This window comes from Bacillus rossius, chromosome 18 (assembly GCF_032445375.1).
Source record: "Bacillus rossius redtenbacheri isolate Brsri chromosome 18, Brsri_v3, whole genome shotgun sequence".
Lineage (NCBI taxonomy): Eukaryota > Metazoa > Arthropoda > Insecta > Phasmatodea > Bacillidae > Bacillus > Bacillus rossius.
In genome coordinates, this window is record NC_086345.1 from 1,250,459 (window position 1) to 1,266,826 (window position 16,368).

Genomic DNA, 16,368 nt, shown 5'->3' on the forward strand with positions numbered 1-16,368 from the left:
GTGCAGCATTCTAGAATCCAAGATGGTGGGTTTAACGAAAAGTGAAACTGTTAATTATTGAGTCATTGTTATGATGGTTTTTGGAATTTTTTTCCGAATTTCTAGGTTAATTATTACGAACTTTGAAGATGGTAGTCAATTGTCATCATCGACTGACTAGAGGCTGGTAAAGGAATTTAAGCCCCCTTTACGACTTTCAGCATATTTAATTAAATAAGACTTTTTTTACATAAAATAAAATATTTAATCAATAAAGTATCGAACCAAGGACAGGAACTGATCGAATCAATAACTATATTAACTGCAGACTTTTTAATGAATTTTGGAATTTTCCCGAATTTATTGCTAAATAATTACGAATTTCCAAGATGGCAACCAAATTTCAAGATGGCGGGCGCGACAGTAATAATAAATTATATAGCAGTCTAGTGGATAAAATTAAACTAATTATGATGACAAACTAAAGCACTAAAAGCATTATACCAGCTAAAGTATCTAGTTACACAGCTAAAACAATGTTCATATAAACAATGTTTAACATAGTGATTTACACAAGTAATTAATATAAAACGTTTTTGTAAGAACACCATTTTCTTGCGAATATGGCTCGTGGCGCAGTGCACAAGAGTAAGCTCAAACCCCGTTGTCTGCCCAAACACTCCCTACTAGACGCCAGCAAGTCGGGTGGCGTCAGGCGCAGGCGACCCGCCTATCCCTGCAGCACGGCGGGGTTCAACATTAGCCGCACGCCACCACGTGGAGCCCACTCAGGATACAAGACACGACGATTTCTCTCCACCGTCTGCAAACTATTCTCCATCCTGTGAGGTCAGAAATAGTTTCACAAAAACGTTGCATTAAAATCCGGCCTTAAAATATTACTCTCATCGGGCCCAAAGAAGTTTAAAATTCAAAAAATGTCTTCACTGCAAATAGAAAAGCAAACAGTTTCTCTCTTACACGGAATTTCAGAGAAATATACAACATCTCTTGTGCCATTGCGAGACACATGCTTAGAGGAGAATACGAGAGGCTAAGGGAAAGTTTGAATGTATTTTTTTTTTGTAAATGTAAAAAAGTTCAAAGGATTTTATCCGTCTACATTTAGTTGAGTCTCGAGGTTTTAACAAGAGTTCGTCTCAAGGTCACAACCGAATCGAAATCTGCATTCCCTTGTTTTTGAGACTATAAACCTAAAAAAAAAAATATAAATATATACTTATGAAATAAATATTGAAGCACAACGGTATGAAATTTACGTAATTTTCAAAACCATAACGACAGATAAAATGTTCAATAGTAAAATTAAATGCTAACAGAATGCACTGTAAGGAAGAGCTTGAGTACTCAAATACTTCTCCCAGCTTCACAGCAATGTTCAACATGTTCCCCACGATATAAAAACAGGTTTCACCCAGGCAGTATTCAATACAGATCATAAAAGCAGAAGGACTGTGATCCATCACCCAATTCCCTTAAAGAAAGTGCGGTACCTTGCAGAGCTGTCTCCATGTCGTGCACCGACGGAGAGCGGTTGTTGCGCAGCAAGGTGTACATGGACATGACGATGCCCGGCGTGCAGAAGCCGCACTGGGAGCCGTGCGACTCCGCTATGCGCTGCTGGACAGCGTGCAGCCTGGTGCGGGTGCTGCCTATGCCCTCCACGGTGGTGACGGCCAGGCCGTGCATGGCGGCCACCGGGGCCAGGCAGGCGTTCACCGACCGGTGACTGCGCCCGTCAAGGAACTAACCAGCTCCTGAGACTACAACGGTCATTATGATAACCCAATAAAATTTGATGAAATGCTAGGTGAAAAATATTGATGCATATTTTTTGAAAGCTGTTAAGGATAACCAATTTTCCAGCATTAAAAATACAGATTTTAAAAATGGCAGCCATTGCGAAAAGTGACGTAATGATTTCAAAAAGCGGACTCGTAGTTTTTTAAAATAACACTAATTTTTTTATCTAGTTTAATTTTTTTACGAATTTTCAAGATGGCGGCCGTAACGAAAAAAGTTTTACATTAGAGAGTGGGTCAATCAATCCCCAGAAAAGACAAAATTGCAGAAAATCCTAGAGTTCAAAATGGCGGAAAACCTAATGGCGGATACAAAAAAGGCAGGACAACAGGTAATAACCTCTGTAGGTAATTGCTCCCTAATGATGGCGACTGCGATGTCGACCGAGACGTCTGTGAATTATTCGTCAAGGACACGACTACAACCCAGACGCCAGGCTACATCAGACAATGGCCGTGAAAGCCTGCTAACATTATTAACACTCGCATATATTGAAAAATGTTCGGTATCGCTTGGTTTTATCCGGAAGCTCCATACAAAGTAAATGCATCTGGGTATGTTTGTGCCCATAAGTAAAACTCCTGTATTCTACAGTTGAAAATAAACCAGTTTTGATTACCTACACATATGTGAGTAGTTTTACGTCTCGTCGACAAGATGTTACAACTGATGGACGTATAGCACTTAGTAGGAGAGTAAATGGAATGACTCGCTCACGGCACGAGAAAGAGAATTTTCTTGGGGCGAATTCGGGAATGAAAAAGAAAGGAAGTCTGATCGTCGGCATTGACGAAACGTTTTTTTTATATGGCCAAATAAATTTTTGCTGTTGATTTAAACGAATATTTTGTAAGAGGAAAGATTTGGTTGACCCTCAAAAAGGTTTCAACTCAAGTACCTACATATTTTGTTAGGGAAACAAAATAAATTTTTGCTACTCAAAGTTTATAAAATACCAAATAGTTTGTTATATAAAGTAAATATTTTTTTTTAAATACAAAACAAATGTTTCTTTGTCCCAACAAAGTTTTTTTCTCTGCGTGGAATCCGAACACGAACGCTTGCCCCGATGTTTTGCCCTGGCGCCACATCACTCAGACCGAAAGAAACTCGCATTCGCGAGGAAAAATTTTAAAATCCTGGGCACAACCATTTTGATTTTCTTTTTCCAAAGTATCCCAAATCGTTCCTGGCAAATGCTGCGAGCTGCTTCCGTACCAAAGCACGGCTCTGAGAATCCTCGGCGCAAGGTCGCCTCGACGCCTGTCTCTTCATTTCTGCCAGGGTACCCACACGTAACTACACAGTCGTTCTGAAAACATCAGACCATTTTGTTGTTACAAAATCCTGTGCACAATTTACTGTGTCCAATAATCCGGAACGGTATTTAAATTGCAACAAGTTTAACTATATTTACTGATATTGTATACGCGGCTTTATAGATACTGTTTAATACTTCAAAGATAAAATAAAATAAAAAAGGAGAGCTGCTCGTAAAAGTACTTTTTTTTTGTATCGCTGGCTCCTAAACATTGAGAGGTTTACAGAGGCTTGGTGGTGTACACACAGATAACCGAGCTGTTGAGTGTGAGTTTTGCGATGACGCAGGACTTGAAAGGATACACGACTTTGTTGCAGGACTGCTCGTAGTGCGACACCATGACGGTGCATGCGCCGCAGCCTCCCTCGCCGCAGCCGAGCTTCGTCCCGCACAGGCGCACTGCACGGCGTCAAGGAGAACACACACAAGGTACCGCCGTTACACACAGCATGCGCAGTAACAGACAATAACTCAGTTATAATTAACAGCATGGGATGAAGAAAAAACCATTTAGTAAGTCATTGGTTTTCATGTTATGTTAGGTACATTCCAAAAAGAAAACCATACACATAATTCAATTTTAGAGTAGAAATTTTAGAAAACAGATTGTAGTTGATTCCAAAAGTTTATCGTATTTTAATTCAATAAAAAAAACGCTTAGTTTTTCGTTGGCTTATAAGTTTAAAAGGGCTTCAAGTAAGGCGATGCTGAACGCAGATAATTATTACTATAAACAAAACAATAAAACGGCATGATATTCTCAATTTTGCTTAATAAAATTTCAACTTGAGACTAAAATAATAATATCCTACATGCAAATTTTAAATTCACATAGAAACTAAAACGTGTCTTTACGATACATATCATGAGTAGTATGTAAATGGCGGAACTGGCACAGGGTCCAGGGTGTGGATTGTGTGGAGTGGGATTGTCGGTCCGCCACCTTGGATTGTGACGTCACGGGGGCCATCTTGGATGGTTGTGCCCTTGACCTTTGACCTTGACCTTGAACCCGGCGGCCATTTTGGATCCGCCATCTTGGATCCGCCATTTTGGATGACGTCATTGTGTTCTCGAACATTCCGGCATTGTGTTTTCAGCCATTTTGAATGATGACGTCACCGTTGCAATTTCCGTTACGGCCACCATCTTTAACTTTTTTATTTAATATCCGATTTAAATGAAATTTTTTTAAAATTTATAAAAAAATCCATTTAATAAAATTTTAATAAAAAATATTTAAAAAATATACTTTTACGACACGGAGTTCGGAGTCCTCGGTTCGAACCCGGTGAGGGAAAAAAAATTAAAAATGGCGACCGATTCTTCCCCCGTGGTGGGTGCTAGCAGACTGACTCCCACCACTTTTTTTCAAAGCATATATATCGTCACCTAGTATGACGTCATGTCCGCCATCTTGTCTTCGTTGCTGGAGACCACCATCTTGTTTTCGTCGGCGAGAGTGCGCTGACACCATGTTAGTTTGGTTCTTATCCGCTAGAGTGCAGTAATAATTTATTACTGTGACACCCGCCATCTTGAAATTTGGCCGCCATCTTGAAAATCCGTAATTATTTAGCTAGAAATTCGGGAAAAGTTCCAAAATTCATTAAATAAATCACTCATTAATTTACATATTGATTCGATCGATTCCCGTCCTCTGTTAGATACCCTTTCGATGCAATAATGTTAAATTTTATGAAAAAATAATAATTTCAATAAACCATGTTAAACTTTCGTAAAGAGACTCTAAATCCTCTACGACCATCATCCTATCAGTCATCAAGACTACCATATTGGAAATTCGTAATTTTAATGCTAAAGATTCGGGAAAAAGTTCAAAATTCATTAAATAAATTTGTAATCTATATACTGATTGATTGGATCGACTAAGGTCCTTGGTTAGATCCCTGGACGATACAAAACAACATTAATATATTAAAAAGTACCACTAAAGTGGCAGGTTTGAGAAAATAAAAAACACCGCAAGTTCTTTTAAAAATATACTTTTATTACATACATACTACACTACTACAAGTACAAAAAAATACACAGACAAATTACTAAAGTTTTGTGGATTTCTCGATTTTCGGATCAGCCACCCACGAATAAAAGCGAGGTGGAAAGCCCCACCACTTGACATAGGACCGTCCATTTCTTCGTTTTATAATCTTCTCCACCAAGTACGTATCGGGATACAAGGTAGGCTGAATCTCTTCGGCATAGAAGCCTCCATGGATAGGTTTGTGGTCGAAATCTTCGAGGTAGTAGGTCCTAGGCTCTGATTCACGAACATGTGTCAAACGGAAAAGTTCGGGACTCCAGTTTGCAGTGAAACCTTTCTCGAAGATACCTTTCTGCTTGGAGATTCGCACAATGTCACCGATGTTAGCTTTACGCTTTCGTGGATCTTTCTTCTTCGTGTTGGAAAACATTGTTTGAAGCATGCGATTGTCCGTTACGTCCTTTGGCTTTATTTTCGTGGTAGAATGCACCTTGGAATTATACTCGCTTATTAGTTTCGGCAAGATGTCAAGCCACTTGTAATTTCCGTTAGCCGTGAACTGCCGCCACATCTTGGAATGCAAAGTTCTGTTAAACCTTTCGACAACGGAGGCTTTGACGTTACTAAATGTAGTGTAGTGTTTGATGTCATACTTCTTCATCAAAGCCTTGAAGGTTGCATTGTAGAATTCTTTCCCGAGGTCCGTTTGCAGGTGCGACGGTACACGTCCATCACGCAAAATATTGTTCATGGCCTTGGCTACATCAGTTGCAGTCTTTGATTTGACAGGTCTAGCCCAAGCGAACTTGCTATAAACATCGATGACTGTCAACATGTACTTGAAACCTTTATTCAATCGGGAATACGGTATCATCCCAACAAGGTCCGCCTGGAATAAATCATCAATTCCACGAACTATGACTTTACGACGAAGGTATTTTCGTCTAGCAGGAGCATGAAGTTCGCGAGCGATTCCGGTTCGACTCATTGTATGTAGCCGGCTTCCCTCAGCTCTTCAAGTATGGAGACTATTTCGTTGATGTGCGAATAGTTTCCTACGCTAAGCGAAGCATGTAGAATTCTAAGGCGATCAACTAATTCATTAGGGTCGTCCCAATATACATAGTCAAATATCTGACCACTTTCTAGCTTTTTTAAACCTTCGCCATGTATTGTTAGTTCACTGAAGAGATTAGCGAGAATGTCGATTTTTTCATGATCTACGTCTTTATATACACCACTATCTGGATCGTTATCGCGAAAATGTGCGTTGGTTAGCTCTAGCAGTTTTTTGTACACTTTTGTAAGTCTTTGTGAGAATATCCTTTAGGCTCCCTGCGAAACAGCAATTCGTACAGACCCGGAGTCCCGCGCGTTTTGTACTCTGCTACGCGTACGATGTTTCCTGGTAGAAAGTCTATTTCTTTAGCACCGAGGAACCACTTATTATGTTTTCTGTACACTCCGTAGGTCGTGTCATTATTCCGGCTCGTAAACGATATCAGGTATGGTCGGACCATTGCATTAACTTGATGTCCCTTTTTCGGTATTTTTTTCTTGTTCATGGACTCTGTACTTGTTAAGTCCTCTTCTTCTCGATCCGGTTCATACTTTCTCTTCTTTACAGTCGGCATTTCATCTTCAACTTCTGTCTTCACAATGATGGCTGGTTCTTCCTTGTTTTTAAGTTCGTCAAGGCGACTAGTGATTGGTTTAAATATCTCCTCATTTTCCCTCTCACGTGCAAGTCTGGTTCGTCTAGCAAGTAAATATTTTTCACGAACAGACTGTATAGCTCGATGAAGGCCACTGGCCAGGTCCGACATTGTACTGGCTGAAAAATTATTGCAAGACCTCCTTATATACTTTTTTATTCGATCGCAGAAACTTCTTTCTTGTGTTTGGCTAAATTTGAATTTGTTGGCAAGTGAGATAGTGATTCTTTCAGACTACTTTGAAAAGTTCTCAGATCGTCACGTCTTTGTGCATTCGATACTTCAATCATGTCGCGAATGCGAGAATCCGAGGCTTCCACACGCTGGTCGTTGGCAACGAGATATTATAGTAATTCGTTTTTCACACTTTCCACCTTTTGAGCCAGTAGCGAAATGTATTTGCGGATATCGCTGTCATGAGACTTGAGAGCAGTACGTAAGTCTCGACTGCTGCGTCCAAATTTAGAAATGCTATGACTCATGTTTGGCGATAAACTGATCGAAACCTCGTCTGTACGTGCCCTTATATAGTGGCCAGTCCTTTACAATGACTAGAAATCAGTGCTCGTGTTTCCAACACAAGGAGCACATGTCTTTGAATTCCTGGAATGTCATGTCGGTGTTTACGTAATCGTCATAAGCGTGACGTAAATTAAGTTCGTCCATGCGAAACAAAACTATGACATTCGCGTTGTCTCGTAGGAGATGTTTTGGAATACGACTGTACGTCTGACACAGGTATACACAGTCTACCTTGGAGTGTCTGCCCATGGAAAAGTACTCTTGTATTATGCCTTGTTTCTCGCACATTACATCGTCGAAAACAAACACAGAATTAGGCTTTGCTTCGTTTGGAGGTACAACATCGGTATTATCGCTAAACGGAAAATACTCCAGACCATCCACCGAGCGTAGAACAGTAGCTAGGCGCCGGTACTTTGGCTGTTGCAACGACTTGGAATACAAGTAAACGTTCTCGAACCGAAGACCGTTTGGCTCCTCCAGTAAACTCAGTAAAACATGTCTTGCCGGAGTTTGACGGACCCGCCATTATGCAACGTACGGCGGAAGGTAACAGTAAGCCATGTCGTGATTCACGCGCACTAAATACATCGTCTTGCGTAATGCGTAGGGCAAACACACGTCTTTCTTGACGACCTGCATTGTACTAAAGTAATTGTATAAAAGAAGCGTATTTATACTTTCTGGTCAGTTGTGCGTAATGACTCGAAGAGGTAAGAACAAAAAACACATCGGTGCGGGACTCGTAAACTCGCTGATAAACAACCTACCATTCGAGCTACACATTCCCGGCTACAGATTTTGCGGCCCCGGGACTAAACTAGCGAAAAGGTTAGCTCGAGGTGACGTGGGCATTAATTCTCTGGACGAAAAGTGCAAGCAGCACGACATCGCATATTCATTAAGCAAGGATCTGGAATCTAGGCACAGAGCAGATCAGATATTGGCACAGGAAGCCGAAGATATAAGTAAATCGTCGAACGCGGGACTAGGAGAGAAAATCGCAGCATGGGGCGTTTCCAAAATCATGAAGGCAAAGACGAAATTAGGACTGGGCGCTCAACGAGCCAGCTCCATCAAGTCAAAGACTAACTCACGCAAGACCAAACACAAGACTGGTGCAGGCGTGCAAAAAGCCAAGCAAAAATTACAGACTTTCGACAAGAAGATTATAGGAGGATTTGTTCCTTTGCTTTTGCCTGAATTGGGTGCTCTCGGCGGCCTCATCGGTGCAACGAGCGGTATAGTGCGGGCAGTCAACACTTCGAAGAATAAATGCAAGCAGTTAAAAGAAGCACAGCGACACAATGCAAGCATGGAAGCCATTGCCATCGGTAAAAAAACGGCGCAGGACTGTACTTACGACCTCACAAGACAGGTCGAGGCATGAAAAAGAAACGAGTAAAGAGAAAATCCTAAGTTCGTTGCCGAAACGTCCGCTCACCAACGTAGATTTAATAAAGTACGCACGCAAACTTAAAATACCAAACTTCTGTGGCGTGTTTATGCGAGACACTTTGCCCAGCAAGCCAAACACACGTGAGAGTGCCATAATTAATTTAGACACGTCGGCGGGTCGCGGCACGCACTGGGTGGCATACATAAAGTCTGGAAAAATGGCCGAGTACTACGATAGTTTTGGAAATTTACGGCCTCCGCCAGAACTGCGACAGTACCTGGGCCGGTCCACTACGTTGTTTTACAATTATGAAACGGAACAGAGGCCTAATCAAACAAACTGCGGACACTTGTGACTTCGCTTTTTAACAAACAAAAATAGCTGACAAATAAAAATTGCTACTTAAAGGTTGTGCAGTGACGATAATTTATTAGTCATGTCGATAACACTTACATTGACAGGTCACGCATCTGAGCTGCGGGCGGTTCATTTCCCGCCTCTGGATTTAGACGGAGAATGGTGTATCGGACTCGTAGATTTTCAAACATATAATGCCATACCGAACATTGACGAAGAAAATTGCAAGATCTGCTTCCTGAAAAGCGATGGGACCGCTCATGAAATACAGTTATCTGTTGGCTCTTACGAAATTGATGACATTGCAAAGTACATCAGGGATATGTTACCACAGGATGTAGACTTTCAACTGCGTGGAAATCCAAACACTCAAAAAAGTATTCTAACATGCAGTGAAAATGTCGACTTTACGAAACCTGGCACCATAGGTACGATGCTCGGATTCGAATCAAAGGTGTATGATACAGGAAGAATTTACGAATCTACGCGCGCAGTAAACATTTTGCCTGTGAATGTCATAAGAATAAACTGTAATTTGACAAGTGGAACGTATCTCAACGGAAGACTAAGCAACATGCTGCACGAGTTTTCGCCGATGGTCCCGCCAGGATATAAACTGGTAGAAGTACCGCAAAGTATCATTTATGTTCCAGTCGTCGTGAAGTGCGCACACGAAGTCGTCGTCCGAATCGTTGACCAGCGAGGACCAAAGGTGAATTTTCAAGACGAAGAAATTACATTACGTCTGCACTTGAAGCGATGGGCATAAAGTTCGTAACACCGAACAGTTATAAAAGAAATCGTATTGTCGTGACTAAGAACAGTTTTCTACCAGACATCGGTGCATTAACACCTGACAACATAAAGTATCTTCTCAGTATTGGACAATTGCCGAATAAATATGGAAGACGAAATCCTCAACGTGGAATATCCGGTCATTTTTGATGACAGCATTACGAAAATGGAATTGCACGAGTACCAGCCTTTCCTGCTCGGACCGTACGCACTACCATCGGAAGTACGCATTGCAGTACAACACCAAGATATTTGTACTTTACCTTCGCAGTCATTTCTATGTATAAGAGGCACGCTTACAAAAGCGGATGGTACGCACCCGACAACGACATCAATATCCTGCAATGGTATTCTTCACCTAATCGAGCGCATTACATATGTACTCAATGGCGTCGAGGTAGACCAGACGAGAGATGTAGGCATAACATCTGCTATGAAAAATTACCTTTCGCTCACGCCAAATGAACTGTCTGCTGCAAAGATGGCCGGTTGGGCTCTCGAGGATGAATATAAGCTTCCGGTTTATGCCGAAGGGAAGTTCAAAGTTTGTGTTCCTCTGTCCATGCTTCTCGGATTCGCTGAGGACTACAAGCATATAATCATTAATTCGAAACAAGAGCTCGTACTGCTTCTAGCCAACACGCACATTAATGCAATTGTCGCCGCTGCAGAAAACCCTCAAGATGTCTCGCTAACACTACAGTCTATCGAGTGGATGCTGCCCCACATCCAAGTGAGCACCGTTGAACGAGTCAAGATGTTGAAGAACATAGAAAATGGCAAGAACTTCGATGTGCCATTCCGATCCTGGAGCCTGGAAACTTATCCTGGCTTGCCTCATAGTCAGTGTATCAATTGGATAGTAAAGTCCAGCTTCGCTTCGGAAAAACCAAGATACATCATCGTTGGGCTTCAGACCGGAAGACAGCTCAATGCAGGAGTAAGTCGCTCCGTATTCGATAACTGTCAAATACGCAATGTAAAAATATTTTGAAACAGCGAAAGTTATCTGTACGTTGACATGAACATGGATTTTGAAAGTGGAAGATATCTTCTAGCATATCAAATGTACGCCAAGTTTCAGCAAGCTTACTATGGGCGGAGACAGTCACCGATACTGAGTCCTGACAGTTTCAAGAACAAGGCTCCGTTAATGGTGTCTGACGTTTCCAAACAGGATGATCGAATAAATTCAAACATCATCGACTGTAGGATCGAGATAACGACTAGTGGAAATATTCCACCAAACACCTATGTTTTTTGTCTGATACTTCACTATCGGCTTGCATCGTACAATTGTAGAGACAAACTTGTAAAAATTCTGACATAAATACCGTTTCGTTTTCGATATTAATTTAGTTACGACCAACCGTTGCTAGCGACAAGATGTACTGCAACCTGCAAGGTTTCCAGAGTCAAAATGGATTCGTGCTCAAGGAAATTAGCGTCACCTCCGGAGACAAGACTCGAACCCGCAGCTTCCGACCTCCGTATCCGTGGAAACTACTAGACGAAAAAAGTAAACGGTCGAATGAATGGCTATGTAAATATTATCACGGACTAGAGTGGGACGAAGGAAAAATTCCGTACCACCAAGTGAAAAACACTATTGAAGATTTACTAGTTCAAAACGAAATAATCTACGTTGTCGGACCTGAACAGAAGAAATGGCTGAGCAAGTTGTGTGATGCGTCAGTTGTAATTGTAGACCTACAGACCGACTACGGCTGTCCTTCCCTGCGCAAGCTTAGTGCAATATATGACGTGCAGTCACGTGACAAGTTTGATCGTGTCTGTGCCTGTACAAACTCGCAGTTAATGCAGAAATGGCACACACAGTGTTAGTAGGAGCCTGCATATATAAATGGTGTACATCCGTACGTGCCTTCAGTTGACGTTCGACCTGCAAGAAGATGTTTACGTTTCATCCTGCTAACGTGTGCGTGAGCGCAAGACCTAGCTTCAGCAGTGTCGAGTACAGCTACTGGGATTCCGGGTATCTACGTACATATACAGAAACCTGTGATGGAGGCGCTCAGCATTGGCGGTTTGCGCACTTTCCTGTGTCCTACGAACCGACTCAGCAGCTGGTAGATTGTTGCGAACCTGGAAACTGTGCTGTCTATCACATGAGACCACACACAATCCTTCCTGCTAGCATCGCTGAGGTAGTCGCCTCGTCTGCATGTGCAACACCAAACATGGACGTGTTGCAACCTGTTGCGACCTGTGATGCTTCTACGCAGATTTCCAAACGACGTGCATCTCGTCGTCGCAGTTCAGGCAGTGAATCTGTCCCAACTAGCACTGAGCCTAAGCCCAGGCATAGACGTGGTCACAGACGTCACCGACCATGTCTTGTCGGAGTTGTCGACGTCGCAGAAGATGACCAGCTGGAAACCTGTGTTCCTGATCGCGTGACCGGCGAACCAGTTGGAACCGGAGTCATCGAACCAGTTGGAACCGGAGTCGACGAGACAGTTCGTGCGGCATTAAAGACTTTGCTTGTGAAACTGCTTGATTCCTTAACCTAATATGTATTTGTGTACTCTTTATAAATAAATGTGTAAAACTTGAACTTGTGTGTTTTTATTTCTACAATTTTTAGGTACCTAATAAAAAAAATTTAAATACAGACAATATTTTGACTCATGTAGTATACCAGAAGACCACGGGTATATAAGCGAGGTTCAGACGACTGGACCCGCAGTTCACCTCTGGCCGCGGTGCAGTACGGACGTGCTCTCTCCATTAAGTTTCGTGAGATTTAGTTATGTCGACCGGGATAGACTGTTTACCGACAGCAGCAGGGACCTCGATGACAGCAACGATGATGGAGTCGGAGATTCCGATACCGGATGCAGAGGAGACCACGACAGCGGTGGAGATCCCGATACCGACTGCAGAGGAGACAACGATACGTGCTGTTCCATCATCAGCTGAAGTTTCACCATCTGCATTCCAGACTTCAATTCATGAAGAGCGTGCATCGCATCAATGCAAATATTGTGACGCATCATTTACTAGAACTTCAAATGCGCGCAGACATGAAAGAAGCAGCTGTCAGAATAATGCTCAAAGAATACTGTTTCAGTGTATAAAATGTAATAAACTAATTTCACGTCTCGACAGCTTACATCATCATTATAAAAAATGCTCCGAGAAAGTTTAGTTCACGTTTAATGAACATGGTTATTGTTTCGACTCATGTGTTGTACCGGCTAATGAGACTATATAAGTGATATGAACTTCAGTCCGTCTCTGGCTGCGGTGATGACTGGATCGGATAGACATTTAAAGTCATGTAAAAGGCTTAGTCCCTACAATAAGAAGACTGTTTGAATCGAGGAATCCAGAAGGTTTTAGTAATTTGTCTGTGTATTTTTTTGTACTTGTAGTAGTGTAGTATGTATGTAATAAAAGTATATTTTTAAAAGAACTTGCGGTGTTCTTTATTTTCTCAAACCTGCCACTTTAGTGGTACTTTTTTAATATATTAATGTTGTTTTGTATCGTCCAGGGATCCAATCAATCAGTTTATAGATTACAAATTAATTTAATGAATTTTGAACTTTTTCCCGAATCTCTAGCATTAAAATTACGAATTTCCAATATGGTAGTCTTGATGACTGATAGGATGATGGTCGTAGAGGATTTAGAGTCTCTTTATGAAAGTTTAACATGGTTTATTGAAATTATTATTTTTTCAAAAATTTAACATTATTGCATCGATCGGGTATCGAACCGAGGACGGGAATCGATCGAATCAATATGTAAATTAATGAGTGATTTATTTAATGAATTCTGGAACTTTTCCCGAATTTCTAGCTAAATAATTACGGATTTTCAAGATGGCGGTTTTCACAGTAATAAATGATTACTGCACTCTAGCGGATAAGAACTAAACTAACATGGTGTCAGCGCACTCTCGCCGACGAAAACAAGATGGTGGTCTCCAGCAACGAAGACAAGATGGCGGACATGACGTCATACTAGGTGACGATATATATGCTTTGAAAAAAAGTGGTGGGAGTCAGTCTGCTAGCACCCACCATGGGGGAAGGATCGGTCGCCATTTTTAATTTTTTTTTGCCCTCACCGGGTTCGAACCGAGGACTCCGAACTCCGTGTCGTAAAAGTATATTTTTTAAAATATTTTTTATTAAAATTTTATTAAATGGATTTTTTAATAAATTTTAAAAAAAATTTCATTTAAATCGGATATTAAATAAAAAAGTTAAAGATGGCGGCCGTAACGGAAATTGCAACGGTGACGTCATCATTCAAAATGGCTGAAAACACAATGCTGGAATGTTCGAGAACACAATGACGTCATCCAAAATGGCGGATCCAAGATGGCGGATCCAAAATGGCCGCGGGGGTCAAGGTCAAGGTCAAAGGTCAAGGTCACAACCATCCAAGATGGCCGCCGTGACGTCACAATCCAAGGTGGCGGACCGACAATCCCACTCCACACAATCCACACCCTGGACCCTGTGCCAGTTCCGCCATTTACATACTACTATTATGAGCTAAAATATCATAAAAACTATGCTAAATAATGATATATAATGTCATACCAAAATATTCTCATATGTTTTGTCAGCCACAAATAAAATTTCAAAAGAAAAGTTGGTAATGAAAACAGCATGCATAATTATTTGTGGTTAAAAAAAAATTTACCGCTGCAGATGGTAAGTTATCAATATATTTTATCGAGGATCATCTGGTATTGTTTTTAATGGCAAAAATGTATTATTTCATTTTTAAATTTTGTTCCTCAGCGATTATCTTATGTCGACCACACGATTCACTATACAAAACCCTGTATGCTTGCCTGGAGTATGGGAGTGCCCTCCCCTTCCCAGCAACCATTATTATTATTTTTGGCTTGTGAAAATTTATCTTCGGCAAGGAAACAATTAAAACTTTTTTAATGTGCTTAATATCTGGAAAACGACGTACAAATTCGTACCATCTGGACGATTAATTGAAAAATACCAAAAATATTCTAGTAATCAAAACAAATCTTTGAAGAAATGTTAAATTAAAATATTAAGTCGGGCCCCAGTAGCTTATCATAACCAAAAAAAGTTTTGAATGTATATTTTTATATATGTTTGTTAAAATATTTTTTGTAAATAAGTAAAGAAAACTTGTAATACTCTGCCCTAAAGGAAAAGTAATACCCATATGTAAAAGTATAGCATTGTTATTGTCCCAACACAAAATAATGGTAAAATATATTTAAAAAATAGGGTAATAAACCAAACATGGTATAAGTAGTAGTCTTTTTGTTTTGGTAATATTTTAAGGTGCATGACTAGTGAGCCACCTTTGCTCAAAAATAACCGTGACACCAGAACTAGGGTGGCATTCCCTGAAAAACAGTACTTTTTATAATCTCTAGCCAAAAAGCGGAGGTCAGCAGATTTTACGTCAATACGCTTTGTAGTTTGCATCTGAGCCTTGTTCCGCAAGTTTTAAATAACACGTGGAACACCAACAAGTGCACAAGTGCTGGAGACTTACGCATTGCACAAATTAAAGCAGGTTTTTAATCTCCTGTATATTGCCCTTTTTTGAGGTTGTATTCACGTATTATCTGAATACTGTAAAGAGAATTTTACTTAATATCATTTACTTCTAGGTGTCGGCATAACGTTGACTTATTAAAATAAATTACCCGGTTAACACGACGAACGTTTTTTGTATTAGTTTACTTTTAGTCGATTTTATTTTGATGCTTAGCTTATAATTATATCTGCAAATTATTTTTTTTTTTTGCTAAACCCATGATAAAAAGGCCTAATATTTTTGAAATTTTTACACCTTCTTCCCTTTGATATATTTTTGTGCGCTATTTACTTACTTTGCCACTTATGTCTTGTGTTACAGATCGAGTGCTTATATTTGAGAATTTGGTAAAATCTTGGCCATACAAAGATTTTATACCCGGCAACAAGGTGTTGTTTTTTTTTTTTTTTTTTTTTTTTTGCTAACCTCCTTGAAAGTTTGAATGCAGCATCTAGTCTTGCCTTTTTAATATTTGAATTTCTTTTTGTAAAGCCCCAGAGAACTCATTATCACTACTTTTCCAATCTTTTATTCAACATTCTACAAAATACTATAATAATATACTTCAACGCTATTATAAATATAAGTGGGTAAAATGCATTAACATACTTCACTCTGTTGGCTGGTTTAAACCACTTGCCCATCCGTCTACCAGTTCTCTCACTGCTTGTTTTCCTATTCATTAACTTTTCTTTAATCCCAGAATCTTCAATAGCTCACCAAATACACTGTCTTCTTACACTGTCTTTCGCCTTCCCCACAGCCAGATATTCCCAAAATTTGTATCTTCTCTCCATCAGTAGCTCTATGGCAAAAATCTGGTGTATGGTGGATCTCCTCTCTCTAAACCCATGCATGCAATGGCCCTCGTGTA

The 16,368-nt window shown here is 40.5% G+C and overlaps 1 protein-coding gene across 2 annotated transcripts in view; it reads right to left on the reverse strand.

Annotated features, from left to right (window-relative positions):
• Positions 1-16,368, reverse strand: part of LOC134541170 (xanthine dehydrogenase) — a 228,666-nt gene that overhangs the window by 195,019 nt on the left and 17,279 nt on the right. For both annotated transcript variants that reach the window (XM_063384399.1, XM_063384400.1), the window contains exons 3-4: positions 3,427-3,523; positions 1,494-1,729 (exon numbers count right to left, since the gene is read on the reverse strand). In XM_063384399.1, the coding sequence (XP_063240469.1) occupies positions 1,494-1,729; positions 3,427-3,523 (333 nt within the window). The remainder of the gene's footprint in view (positions 1-1,493; positions 1,730-3,426; positions 3,524-16,368) is intronic.